This window comes from Macaca fascicularis, chromosome 7 (genome assembly GCF_037993035.2).
Source record: "Macaca fascicularis isolate 582-1 chromosome 7, T2T-MFA8v1.1".
In the NCBI taxonomy this organism is placed as follows: Eukaryota; Metazoa; Chordata; class Mammalia; order Primates; family Cercopithecidae; genus Macaca; species Macaca fascicularis.
Window position 1 is genome coordinate 98,837,206 of NC_088381.1, and position 14,401 is coordinate 98,851,606.

The 14,401-nt window shown below is 43.7% G+C and overlaps 2 protein-coding genes across 8 annotated transcripts in view; one reads left to right on the plus strand and one right to left on the minus strand.

The window, feature by feature from the left end:
* The window catches only part of STRN3 (striatin 3), a 134,026-nt gene extending 130,501 nt beyond the window's left edge, over positions 1–3,525 (minus strand). For all 5 annotated transcript variants that reach the window (XM_005561019.5, XM_005561017.5, XM_005561018.5 and 2 more), the window contains exon 1: positions 3,050–3,525. In XM_005561019.5, coding sequence (XP_005561076.1) covers positions 3,050–3,331 — 282 coding nt within the window. In that variant the 5' untranslated portion in view covers positions 3,332–3,525. The remainder of the gene's footprint in view (positions 1–3,049) is intronic.
* The window catches only part of AP4S1 (adaptor related protein complex 4 subunit sigma 1), a 77,715-nt gene continuing 66,104 nt past the window's right edge, over positions 2,791–14,401 (plus strand). For all 3 annotated transcript variants that reach the window (XM_045396260.3, XM_065548696.2, XM_045396259.3), the window contains exon 1: positions 2,791–2,931. The gene's annotated coding sequence lies outside the window, so the exon portion shown is untranslated. The remainder of the gene's footprint in view (positions 2,932–14,401) is intronic.

A 14,401-nucleotide genomic window follows, 5' to 3' on the forward strand; every position in this document is an offset into this window, starting at 1 on the left:
ATTAACTGGCAGTTTCTAACTTTTACAAGTCGTAACATGATAGATGTTGCTGCTTAAAGATCCTTAAGTTAGTAGGAGATATTTTGCTTAGACTTAACTTGATTTCTTCATTTCTAAGGGGGGAATCTCCTGAATTTTCTATTTTCAGGATTTTCAAAAGCTGGTCTAGAATAGTGATTTGCAAATCCTAGTGTCTTTTCCATGACAAGATTTAATGAATCTACTATGAAATTACAAAAAAGAAAAGTGTAGTGTAGTGATTTTTCTCTGTAACAGGCACTACTGTGAAGAAAGAATCACTTGTAGAACTTTAAAAAATACGTAGGCCTCTCAATCTCTGGAGATCTGGACTGATCTAGGGCTTGAAGTGGACTGTCTGTGGAATTTTGGTAATTCATGTTATATAAAAGTTAAGAAACAACTGTCCTACGACCTTATTAACAATGCTTTACCTGAGTTCAAGGTAAGGAAGAATCAGAGACAGAAGAGCTTTAAGACATGATCCTTTGGTTTCGTTCCAAGTTTCTAAGACCTTTACTATAAATTCTTTTTACGGAGAACAGAATCATACTGCAAAGTTCCTTTTAATATCTCTCCCAAAGCCAGGGAAAAAAATATTCCCCATTAAAATTTTACATCAATATGGGGTATTCCTTAAGCTCATGTTCTCTATTGAAACTATTCCATAATTAACACTTTAAAAATATGTGTAGATGGAATCGCACCGGAGACTGCACATAATAATATGTAAGTTGTCTTAATTCTAGATTGTCTTTCTTAAAAATAAGTTTAGGTTTACAGTAAAAATCCACTGATGCTTCACTACATCCTCCCACAAATATGTATTCAACACATACATTTTAAAATATGCATCTCACAAGCAATCTCAGTAGACTGAAGGCACCTAAGGCAAATTCAATATTCCTGATAGAAACTAGAAACCTTATTAACTAAGTTAACCCAATAAAACATTTTAAATATATAACACAAAAAAAAACCAAAGCCATCGTGAACATTTTACTCCAAAAGAATCAGTACGAAATAAGTCTAGAAACAGTGTAGGACTTCTTCAAAACAAGGAAACAAACAAAAACGTAGGATGGCTAATAACAGAACTACTGTACCAATAGATCTGAAAGCAAGCAAGCAAGCAAGCAAAAAGAATCTTCCTTAAAATTCTTTGCTGCTGCCCGTTAAGGAGAGGAGACCAAGAAGGGAAAGCAAATGCTAGAGCAGGCAATAAAGGCTTCTTTAATATATAGTATAGGTTTTACTAATTTGCGCACAAGATATCTTTCTTCTCAGCTGCTCACATTAGTGAAGTTTATGGGTGAAAAATGCAATTGTTAACTTAAACAGTGTTAAAATCAAAACTTGCATACAATAGTACAAAGGTCAAAGAAACCATAGCAGGGACTGGTGAAGTATTACTTAGTGAGCCTAGGCCTTAATGCATTTGTCAATCCAAATTTTAAGAACAAATGCCTAACTTTACTCACACAGAAAATTAAGTTTACAGTATGTAGTAGAAAGCTGTATATCAACAGAATTCTATAAATTTTAAGTATTTTAAAGCAAGACTGTACACAACTTAAAAGAAACCAGTTTTGACTTCAGCTTTTTTAAAGTTATGTAATTTTAAAGCCCAATATTATATCAAAACACAATTGTAAAGCTATGACTAACAAGTATTACAATTTTTTAAGACTTCATACAGTGTCAAAATACCCAAGTATTTTTTACTTTTGAAAAGTTTAACTTCACCCACTTTGTGCAGTCATATAAAAGTTTACTAGTTCAGAACCAAACTAAACCCTTTGTTTGAGGACACCCTTTCTAGTTAATCCAATCCTCCTCCTTTCAGCACTACATTTGCCTAACTATTCACCATAGGCATATGACATATATGACAGCAAACACTGCTTACCTCCTAAATATACAACAGTCTGAAGAACAGGTGCCATACTATTTAGACGCATGCTTTTTGCTTCTAAGCCTAAATTTGCCCTGGAAAGGTACTTAAAAATAAACACAAATACCTAAGAAAGTTAAATAATCCTTTCAAAAAGATGCAGCAATTTTGAGAACCAGGACATGAGCTGTTAACTACCAACAGCTTCCAAATGTGTAGCCTATCAAAGGTTCACATCATGAGGATCGAGTCAAGCTCAACTATGAAGGGTCCTGAGAACATCTCACTTCTCCTGCACAAGTAACATGATATAACTACATTTCAGTTCAAGCGAATATTAAATCTCTTCAGTCGTTTCATAAGTACAGCATCGATCGTCTGGTTGGGTTTTTTTATAGATAAAGAGATGAGGAAAGGAGATCTAGTGAAGAGTACTGTGAAAAGAAAAATTCAGTGCTGAAAGCGTTGATGAGTCACTAAGTAAGGAATAACTACAGAAAATCCAAGTGACTAAGGCAGCATCTCAGGTAAGAAAGTACTTAAAAAGTTGACGATGGGAAATAAAACTTCACAGGTCAGTCCCAAGTCACTGTGCACCGTAGCAGCCCAGGAAAGAAGCGTGGCTGTCAAGGGGCAAGTGCGTACCAAGACTGAGGGAGGGGGCCAGATATGCCAAATCGGAAAGGGGGGGTGGTCCGGAAAAGGGGGGTAAGATGCCTATCCTAGTCATTCTCGTCAGGCTCTTCATCTCAAGAGGAACAAACAAGAGTAAACTCTGGGTCGAGAGGCCCCAAACCGGACTCTCCCACAGAAAGGTGCTCGGCCCCAAGCCCCGGAGACCCGGGAAGGCCGCCTCCAGAGGAGCCCCCGCAGACGCCATACTAAAAGCCAAAATGGCTGCCCGGAGGAGGCCCGCACCGCGTAGCTAGTGAAGGTTGGGGAGCAAGCTTCTGCGGGAAAGAGGGAGGGGGACTCCAGGAAAAGCCGTTGAGAGGACCATCACACCCCGAGCAGCACAGGTAGGTTCCGCTCGGCCTCCCAAGGCACCGGCTCCGGCTGAGGGGAGTCCCCGGCCCCACCCCCCGGCCGGGAACCCAGCCGCCGCAGCCGTCCCGCACACCGACCCCAACGAGGTACCTGCAGTTCGGCCCGTTCCACCTCCCAGTGCGCCCGCTCCATCTCGAACCGAGCCCACTCGTGCTGGATGTAGTGCAGTATCCCCGGGATAGTGTACTGCTGCGGCCGGGACAGCTCGGGGCCTGCCGCGGGACCCGCTCCCTCGGAGGCCGGAGGACCCCCGCCGCCCGCCGCTCCGTTCCCCCCCGGCGGAAGGCCCAGGTTCCCCCCAGGTCCCTGCTGCTGCCGGGGAGGGGCCGCCATCCCCGGGCCGCCACCACCGCCTCCGGCAAGCTCGTCCATTGTGTGTGGGGCCCCGGCCGGGGCGCAGGGCGAGACGCCGACAGCTGGGGGAAGGGCCGGAGAGGGTGGCCCCGCGCTGGCTGCGGGGCGGAGGCCGGCCGGGAGAGGGGCGGGGAAGGGGTCGTTACTGTGTGCCTGCCGTGGGTCAGAGCAGGGAGCTGCCGGCCGCCGCCATTACAGTCCCTCCTCCATCTGCCCGTCTCACTCACTCACTTTAGGGGAAGGGGGGCCGCGGCGGGAGGGGTGGGGGGAGAGTTGGGAAGGGGATAGGCGGAGGGCCGTCACTAGCGCACAGCATGCTGGGTAGCGAACGCAGCCTCACGCTTAATCGCCAAATAGAGTCCGGCCTCACCCTACGCCGGCGCACTGAGAACGCAACCCGGGTCGCCGTTAGAGGGCGGGGAAAGAGCTCGGGCTCCGCCTCTAGGCCGGCGTATTGACCCGGTGCGGTGTCTGCCGGCAGCTACGGGGCGCCGGGGCTCCGACTTTGGCTTTTGGAAGCGAGGCGGCCGTAGGCTTCCTGGTTATCAGTTTCCTTCGAGCAGGCCGTCCCCAGGCGCAGTTTCCTTCCCAAGGGTCTCTCACCCGTGTGCCGGGCTTCGGAGCTTGTTATTAACCTGGCTGGTCGCTCTGGCCGACCGCAGCCCGTCTCGGATTCCTGACGTTTCTTTTTCATTCTTTGGGTGTTTCAGGCAGTCCCAAGGGTGGGCCCTCTTTCCCTTCCTGTCACTGGCTCTGTCTCTGGTTTCTTAGCACCAGTCAGTTCTCTTCTGGCAAATAGCCAAGATCCTCCGCCTGTGGTTACTGATTCCTCGTCTCCGTCTCGAGCCTGGGCTTTGGTACCGTTTCTGTGCGCTGGGTCGCGCGTCGTAACTTATTCCACTTTGCGTCCCCTCTTCTTTCCTTTTCTGGAATGGGTTGTGTTTCGGGGGGTTGGGAGAGGGGGAGGAGCGATTTTTTTTTTTCTTGGGAGAAGAAGAGGTAGTGAATTCCTTTGGATCTTGACGATGGTAGGTAAAGGGAGAAAAGTTTGAAGGAGACTGGCTAGACTAACAATTTGATATCTTAGAAATGAATGGGCTCACAAATATTGTCATCAATAGACTATTTTGATCGAAACAGAAAATAAAAGCATTGTGAGTACAACTTAAAATCCTAGATGGATGTTCTCCTGGGTCATTAAATGTTTAAGTGAATATGGCCGGACGCGGCTGCTCAAGCCTGTAATCCCAGCACTTTGGGAGGCCGAGGTGGGCGATCACTTGAGGCCAGGAGTTCGAGACTAGCTTGGCCAACATTGTGAAACCGCATTTCTATTAAAAATACAAAAATTAACCGGGCGTGGTGGCGCACGCCTGTAGTCCCAGCTCCTGAGGAGGCTGAGGCACGAGAATTGCTTGAGCCCAGGAGGCTGAGGTTGCAGAGAGCCGAGATCGCATCACTGCACTCCAGTCTGGCGACAAAGCGAGACTCCGTGTCGGAAAATTTTTTTTAAAAGTTTGAGTGAATGTAATATACGCATAAGAGACAAGGCTAATATTTTAAGTACAATCGTGGGTATTTTTATGTGCTTAGTTTCCTAGAAAATATCCTAATGCACTAGAATGTTTCTAAAAATTAATATAGCTAAGAAGCATTTATTTGAAAAATAAGACAAAAATAATTAGCAACATAAGGAAATTAGGTTCGGTAATTATATTAATAGCGATACAGGAAAATTGCATTTAAGATCTGTTACTTTTTAAAATTTTTTTCTTTGTTGCAAAAGCCAATAAAACTTGTACTAAGGAGTATGCACTACCAACCAATCAGGAAGTAATTTCAAAGAGATAAAGTAATTCATCTTATTTTATCATGTCTGCTTTACTGTTATTACAGTATAATGGAAAGCAGATTGGACTTGTTACTCATGCTGCCATGTTTTATTTATATATGAAATGAGATATTAGATCGTAGTACTATAATGCTAGGGACTATTTCTTCAAATTATTATTTTATTTATTTTTTTTTTGAGACGGGGTTTCACTCTGTTGCCCGGGCTGGAATGCAGTGGTGTAATCTCTGCTTATTGCAACCTGGAGCTCCCTGGCTCAGGTGGTCCTCCCACTTTAGCCTCCTGAGTAGCTGGGACTACAGGCGTGCATCCACCACGCCCAGCTAATTTTTGTATTTTTTGTAGAGACGGGGTTTTGTCATGATGTCCAGGCTAGTCTCCAATTCCTGGGCTCAAGTGGTCCACCCCCGTTGGCTTCACAAAGTGTTAAGATTTCATATTTCTTCAAATTATTAAAGTACTATTTATCTTATAGTTACCAACATACAACCTGTTTATTCATCCGATTCCTTTTTAGGGGGCCTCATAGCACATAAAAAGCTTGGAAAGATTATGCTGCCTCAAAGACATATATACACACACACACACACACACACACACACACAAAGAGACATTTGTGGCCGGGTGCGGTGGCTCACACCTATAATCCCAGCACTTTGGGAGGCCGAAGCGGGCAGATCACTTGAGCTCAGGAGTTGGAGACGAGCCTGGCCCACGTGGCAAAACCCTGTCTCTACCAAAAAAATACAAAAATTAGCTGGGTGTGGTGGCACTTGCCTGTAATCCCAGCTACTCCAGAGGCAGAGGTGGCAGTGAGCCGAGATCATGCCACTAAACTCCGGCCTGGGCAAAAGAGAGAGTGAGATTCCATTCCAAAAACAACAACAACAACAAAGAAAACCATCTGTGAGAGTGGGTGACCTGATGATAGCATCAAAAGAAGACTAACATGCACACTTATGTGTCCCATTGGTACCTTGAGCTTAAGGAAAGACTGGACTTATTATCCTTTTTGCCTCCTCACCTACCCTCAAAACAAAAACAAAACCTCTACTTCTATTATCTACCTTATTAAGTGACACTACATCCAAACTTGAAGCCTAGCAGTCATTCTAGCACCCTTCACTCAGCCCCCACAATCCAATTTCTTTCTCAGTGATATCTTTCCTGTGGATTCTATTATCTCTCTATACTTAGTTTAAACCTTCCCACCTCCGTTCTACCCCCACTTTGCACTATCACTGCTGCCTGATTGGTCTTCCTAAAATGAAGATATGATTCTGTCATTCCTCTGTTTAACATAGTTGAGTGATTTCTAAATTTAGAATAAAGCCGAAATTTTAACATAGCATATAAATAGATCTAGATCCACCCTATAACCTAATCTACCGTAACACCATCATGCCACCTCATTCTTCTCTTCAGCCAAACTGCACTGTTTTTGGTTCCTCAAATGTATAATGCTATTTCATTCCACAGTGATTTAACACATACTGTGCCCCATTGACTATCTTCAAAACTCAGCTCAGATCGGGCACAATGTCTCACACCTGTAATCCCAACACTTTCGGGGACGGAGGTGGGAGGATGGCTTGAGCCCCAGGAATTCGAGACCAACCTGGGCAACATGGCAAAACCCCGACTCTACTAAAAATACAAAAATTAGCCAGAGTGGCCACGTGAGTCTGTAGTCTCAGCTACTCTGGAGGCTGAGATGGGAGAATCACCCGAACCCAGGAGGTCCAGGCTGCAGTGAGCCATAATTGATTGCATCATTGCGCCAGTGCACTCCAGTCTGGGCAACAGAGCAAAACCCTGTCTTAAGATAAACAAAACCCGCCCCCCAAAAAAACTCAGCTCAAGCGTTACTTTGTCCAAGAAGCCTCCATATCCCTGAATTCTTTAGAATCACTATTCTATTCTAGTAGCCTCCCTCCTATGCTTATCTCTTTTTTTCTTTAATCTTTTTTTTTTTTTCTTTTTTGAGACTGGGTCTCACTCTGTTACCCAGGCTGAAGTGCAGTGGCACGATCTTGGCTCACTCCAGCTTCAGCCTCCCCGGCTCAAGCGATCCTCCCACCTCAGCCTCCTAAGTAGCTGGGACCACAGGTATGTGCCACCATGCCCAGCAAATACTTTTGTATTTTTTGTAGAGATGGGATTTTGCCATGTTGCCCAGGCTGGTCCTGAACTCCTAGCAAAGTGCTGGGGTTACAGATGTGAGCCACTGCACAGGGCCTTATCTCTTTAATACTTATTACACTGTATTTACACCATCTGTGTACTGATCAGTAACACTCATACTAAACACTCCAAAAGCAATACTTACACATAATGAGTACTCAATTTTTGTTTTATTCCTTTCTATTTTTTGTAGAGAGAGAGTCTCACTGTGTTGCCCAGGCTGATCTTGAACTCCTGGACTCAATCTTTCCTCCCATCTCAACCTCCCGAGTAGCTAAGACTACCTGTACACACCACCACTCCAGGCTATTTTTTGTTTTTAATTTTTTGTAGAGATGGGAGTCTCACTATGTTGCCAGGGTTGGTCTCCAACTCCTGGCCTCAAGCAGTCCTCCTTCCTTGGCATCCCAAAGTGCTAAGATTACAGGCATGAGCCACTGAGCCCAGCCCATTTTTTTTATTTTTTAAGAAGTATTGATTGGCTACGACTTTTCAGGTGCTCTACTGCTCCCTGCTGATCCACTATGACCCAGACACGTAATCTCTGCCTTCACAGAGTTTCTCGTCTAATTTTAGGCAAATTACTTAGCACCAGCCACTCTGGCTTCCTCAATATTTTGTCCTGATCTGTCTTGAAACTACCTTTCTTGAAACTTCAAGTGTGCTGCCTATTTAAAGAATTACAATGGAATGTGTCTACGTTCATTTTAATCATGGTTTTATAAATATCAATAATCCAATTGATATGGTTCGGCTCTGTGTTCCAACCCAAATCTCATCTCCAATTGTAATCCCCACGTGTCAAGGGAGGGAGGTGATTGGATCATGCTGTTCTCGTGACAGTGAGTTCTCAGGAGATCTGATGGTTTTATAAAGGGCTCTTCTCCCTTCACTTTCTCCTCTCTCCTGCCCTTCACGTAGGATGTACTTGCTTCCCCTTCTGCTGTGATTGTAAGTTTCCTGAGGCCTCCCTAGCCATGCAGAACTGTGAGTCCATTAAACCTCTTCCTTTATAAATTACCCAGTCTCAGGGAAGTTCTTTATAGCAATATGAAAATGGACTAATACAGCAGTCTTTGACTTCATCCTTCCTAGACCGTGAAGTCATTTATCTGCAGGATTGCAGCCTCGTAGAAGGGAAGGACCTACACCCCTCTCTTTCAAAACTGTACCCCAAGAGTCTGGGAAAGGTTGGATCTTCAAATGTTTGATGAATAAGTCAAATTTAGACTAGACTAATACGAATATTTTTTCTTCATGTCAATCATTTTTATTAGTTGTTACTGTCATTATACCAGTTGTCTCTTAAGCTTCAATAACCAGAACTGCCCTGAGTTTTAAAAGTAAAGAATGCCAGTATTTCCTCCTCTATTGGAAAAATATTGTGTAATGTTGTGCTTTGGTTCATGATTCCTGATGACACTCGGAGCGAGCTTCTAGAATCTTGTCCTCCATAGATAATGAGCTCACCCAAGCCACATTATCACCTACAACTCACCTAACTGGAACTATCACCCTAAACTGTGGCTGAGTCATTTCCTCTCTTAAAGCTCACCTTTGAAACTTCCTATTTGTTCTGTCCTTTCATCAGTCCCGTTCATGCCTCCTCCATGCCCATAAGTTCTCCCAGTTTCGATCTATTGCTGATAATCTTCAACAATGCCTATTTGCCAGCCTGTGCAACATGGGGAGACCCCGTCTCTACAAAAAATAAAACAATTAACTGGGAATGATGGCAGGTGCCTGTAGTCCCAGCTACTTGAGCCCGGGAGGTTGAGTCTGCAGTGAGCTATGATCACACCACTGGGTGCCCAGCCTGGATGACAGAGCGGGACCTTGTCCCCCCGCCAAAAAAAGGAAAAAGAGCTGGGCGCAGTGGCTCACGCCTGTAATCCCAGCACTTTGGGAGGCCGAAGCAGGCAGATCACCTGAGGTCAGGAGTTCGAGACCAGCCTGGCCAACATGGTGGAACCCCATCTCTACTAAAAATACAAAAAATTAGCCAGGTGTGGTAGCAGGCGTCACCTTTGAAACTTCCTAAATAGGGCATCTAATCTTAGACACTGTGTGCTTATTCTATTTTGAACCAGAGAGGGACTTGTCATATTTTGTCTACATGTGTTATGTCAACAAAGATAGGTTAAGGAATTCCAGGCTTTTAAATAAATCAGGAGTAGATAAAACTCAGATGTCTTCTTACCAGTTACTACAATACTTGATGTTCAAAGAGTGTTGACCCTGACTCTAAGGACTGTATAGCTCCCTGTAATTACTCACCCAGAATGTACAGTTTTGCTTTTTTTTTTTTTTTTTTTTTTTTTTTTTGAGACAAAGTCTCACTCTGTTGTTGCCCAATTTGGGGTGCAGTGGTGCAATCTCGGCTCACTGCAACCTCCACCTCCTGGGCTCAAGCGATTCTCCTACCTCAGCCTCCCAAGTAGCTGGGACTATAGGCATGCACCACCATGCCTGGCTAATTTTTGTATTTTTAGTAGAGACAGGGTTTCACCATCTTGGCCAGGGTGGTCTTGAACTCCTGACCTTGTGATCCGCCCACCTCAGCCTCCCTAAGTGCTGGGATTACAGGCGTGAGCCACCATGCCCAGCCTTGTACAGTTTTATATCTTGCTGTCTAGGTACCTGGCATCCTTCTACCAAAGAGTTCAAATCAATTCACAAACACTAGTCATCTTTTTTGCATCATCTGCAAAGGCTATAACAAGTATTCTTATCTCCACAGTGAAGAAAGAAAGCTGAAGAGCTCTTGATCACTTCAGTAAGTACTTAGTAGAAGTTCTCGCTCTGGCTGGGCGCGGTGGCTCACGCCTGTACTCCCAGCACTTTGGGAGGCCAACGCGGGTGGATCACCTGAGGTTGGGAGTGCGAGACCAGCCTGACCAACATGGAGAAACCCTATCTCTACTAATAATACAAAGATTAGCCAGGCGTGGTGGCGCATGCCTGTAATCCCAGCTACTCAGGAGGCTGAGGCAGGAGACTCACTTGAACTCGGGAGGTGGAGATTGTAGCGAGATCGCCCCATTGCACTCCAGCCTGGGCAACAAGAGCGAAACTCCATATCAAATAAAAAATGAAAAGATAAAAAAAAAGTTGTTCTCGCTCTGAGTGTATATGTGTATTTGGAAACTGGAAAGTCTCCCTGCACAGTTCTGCCTACTGCCATCCTATCAATGGGTTCAATATTACTGTCTCTGGTTCTCAAATCATTTATGTGTTTGAAATTATTTTTAGATAGTTTTGGGGTGATCCAGTCACTCAGGGAAATTACATAGTGTTTAATTTTTTTTTTTTTTTCAGACGGAGTCTCGCTCTGTCACCCAGGCTGGAGTGCAGTGGTGTGATCTTGGCTCACTGCATCTCTGCCTCCCGGGTTCAAGCAATTCTCCTGCCTCAGCTTCCTGAGTAGCTGGGACTACAGGCGTACGCCACCATGCCCAGCTAATTTTTGTATTTTTAGTAGAGACAGGATTTTACCATGCTAGCCAGGCTGGTCTTAAACTCCTGACCTCATGATACACATGCCTCAGCCTCCCAAAGTACTGGGATTACAGGTGTGAGCCACTGCACCTGGCATAGTGTTTACATTTATAAGCAGAGAGAGCAAAGTATTAGACCCCAGAGAAAGATCTTTAAGAAGAGCTGATGTGTTCAGAAACCAAAGAAGCAAAATGTTTAATGCACGTGGTACAGAAAGGAGGCAGCTTTGACCTGCACCATACTTTAACCTGCCAAATAAGATCTACTTCTCATTATAGTGATTGGCTTTGGCTAAGAAAATTGTAGAAACATAGGCAGGGCACTTGAACCCTTTGGATAAATATTGTAAGGAAAAGAACCTTCACAGATTATAGAAAATAGATACCAAACCTTTAGGAAACTCAGCATGCTGTATAAAATTTTAGTCCAAGTTCATTCTGGAATTGTCTCCTGGGTAATATGAGTAAGAAAAAAATAGGCTGTGATAATATTGTTTAATAGCTAACTCATAGAGATGTCAAAATTGAAAAGGAAAAAAAAGATTGCCGGGAGCCAAGTCCCTCCTGGACATTGGCTAAAAATGAACAACCAGGTCTGTAAACGTAAGAGCAAAATGACTGGAAAATGTGACTGACTGGGAAATTGCCAAAAGTTTGCTAGGTAATAATTTAACAGGCTTGGTTTGTCTGTCATTGAAGCAGCAGGGTGAGTGTTCCAAAGAAGGACACCAAACATGGACACCTGGCCCAGTAAATCTATGCTAAAGACAGTGTTCCTTTGGAGAATATGTTAAATTGGCAAAAAGTCTCAAAAACATTTTTTTTTTTTTTGAGACGGAGTCTCGCTCTGTCGCCCAGGCTGGAGTGCAGTGGCGCGATCTCGGCTCACTGCAAGCTCCGCTCCCAGGTTCACGCCATTCTCCTGCCTCAGCCTCCCGAGTAGCTGGGACTACAGGCGCCCACAACCGCGCCCAGCTAATTTTTTGTATTTTTAGTAGAGACGGGGTTTCACCGTGGTCTCGATCTCCTGACCTTGTGATCCGCCCGCCTCGGCCTCCCAAAGTGCTGGGATTACAGGCGTGAGCCACCGCGCCCGGCCAAAAAACATATTTTTTATAACAACATATTTTTAAATGATGGTAACCTTTAGTTTTGGCTTTCTGTTAATAGAAAGTACATGACAATTATCTCAACAACAAAAAAAGACTGAATAATTCTTTTTAGGCATTTAAAATAACTCCTACTGCTCTTTGCTTCTTTTGTTTTATAGTTTTTATAGTTTTATAACAATTGGATATTTTAAATTGTGTTATATAATGTTGTGCCTAGACTTTTTTTGTGGGGGGGAAACAAAGTCTTACTACATTGCTCAGGCTGATCTTGAACTCCTGGCCTCAAGGAATCCTCTTGCCTCAGCCTCCCAAAGTGCTGGGATTACAGGCGTAAGCCACTACACCTGTGCCTAGAAGTTTTGTACTTAACTTTTTTTTTTTTTTTTTAGACGGAGTCTTGCTCTGTCACGCCCAGCCTGGAGTGCAGTGGTGTGATAATGGTATGGTGCACTGCAACCTCCGCCTCCCGGGTCCGAGCGATTTGCCTGTCTAAGTCTCCCAAGTAGCTGGGATTACAGGCGCCCGCCACCATGCCCAGCTAATTTTTTTTTGTTTTTTTTTCTTTTTGCATTTTTAGTAGACACAGCATTTCACCACTTGGCCAGGCTAGTCTTGAACTCCCAACCTCAGGTAATCCGCCTGCCTTGGCCTCCCAAAGTGCTGGAATTACAGGCGTAATTGTAATTACAGGCCACCGTGGCCGGCCCCACTTAACTTTTTATTTTGAAGAACTTCAATTATGGAAAAACAACAACAAAAATCTAATGAACTCCCATTGCACGATTTTGCCATCTTATTTCATCTACTTTTTTTCTGTGTGAAGAAATGTTTAATGTAAATACCAGACATTATAATATTTCATTGGTACATAGTTCTCCAAGTATCTTTAACAGATTAGGCGTTTTTGCTTCTCTTTTTTTTTTAACAAAACACCATACCATTATCACACCTACAAAATTAATGGTAATTCCTTTTTTTTTTTTTTTTGAGATGGAGTCTAGCTCTGTCACCAGGCTGGAGTGCAGTGGCAGGATCTCGGCTCACTGCAACCTCCGCCTCCCAGGTTCAAGGAGTTCTCCTGTGTCAGCCTCCCGAGTAGCTGGGATTACAGGCATGTGCCGCCGCACCCAGCTAATTTTTGTATTTTTAGTAGGGACAGGGTTTCACCATGTTGGCCAGGATGGTCTTGATCTCCTGACCTCGTGATCCACCCACCTCAGCCTCCCAAAGTGCTAGGATTACAGGTGTGAGCAACCACACCCAGCCAGTAATTCCTTTATATAATGTAATCCTCAGTCCATATTTGATTTCCCCCAATATCTCAAAAAACAATTTTTTTTAAAAAAAGATGGTAATTTCAAATCAGGATCCAAACAAAATCTATACATTTCATTTGGTTGTTATGTCTTTAGGTCTTTTTTTCTTTTTTAATGTGCCTTTCTATGACCCCCCCTCATTGTCATGCCATTTATTTATTGAAGAGACTAGATTATTTATCCTGGAGAATTTCCCACATTTGGATAATTACAATCTTATATTATCATTTAATATATTATTTCTTCCTCCATATTTTCTATTTTTATTTTTTAAAAATATTCGAATATATTGTTGCATCATGAATTAATTAGTAACAAAAAGAAAAAATAATTTAATCATTTGTTCAGTAGCAATAGATAACCAAACAATAAATAAATAAAAAGAAAAAAACTAATAATCTAAAACTTTTGATAGAGATGGGCTCTTACTCAGGCTGGCCTCAAATTCCTGAACTCAAGCAATCTTTCCGCCTTGGCCTCCCAAAGTGCTGGGATTACAGGCGTGAGCCACCATACCCGGCCTATATTTTTTATTAAGTTTTTATTTTTTATTTTCTTGGCAAAAATGCTTATTTGGGGATACAGCATACTTCCTGTGGCGTCACACCAGGTGGCACATAATGTCTAGTTATCTGAATTTTAGTATGTTACTAAATTTGATTAGACTGACCTAGCTATTATTGTCAGCTTTAGCTAGCTAGCTATTAACATACATACTGTATTCTACCTTGCTCTGTACAGGGCCTGTCCTGCAAAGGAAATTCTACTAGGTGTTTCTGGGAGCTTTAGGGTCATTCCCTGCAACAGGGACCCTACCAGTCTTCCATTTCCCACTATGATTCTTAGTTTCATACTCACTTCTAGTGGGGCTCCTTTTTTAGGTGATGACTTAAGTGATTTCTGGGTTTCTTGGTTCTTGTGATGCTCTCAAGTCCTCTTTTTCTTTTCTTTTTTTTTTTTTTTTTTTAAGTGGAGTCTTGCTCTATTGCCAGGCTGGAGTACAGTGGCGCGATCTCGGCTCGCTGCAACCTCCACCTCCTGGGTTCAAGTGATTCTCCTGCCTCAGCCTCCCAAGTAGCTGGGGCTGCAGGCGCGTGCCACTATGCCCAGCTAATTTTTTGTATTTT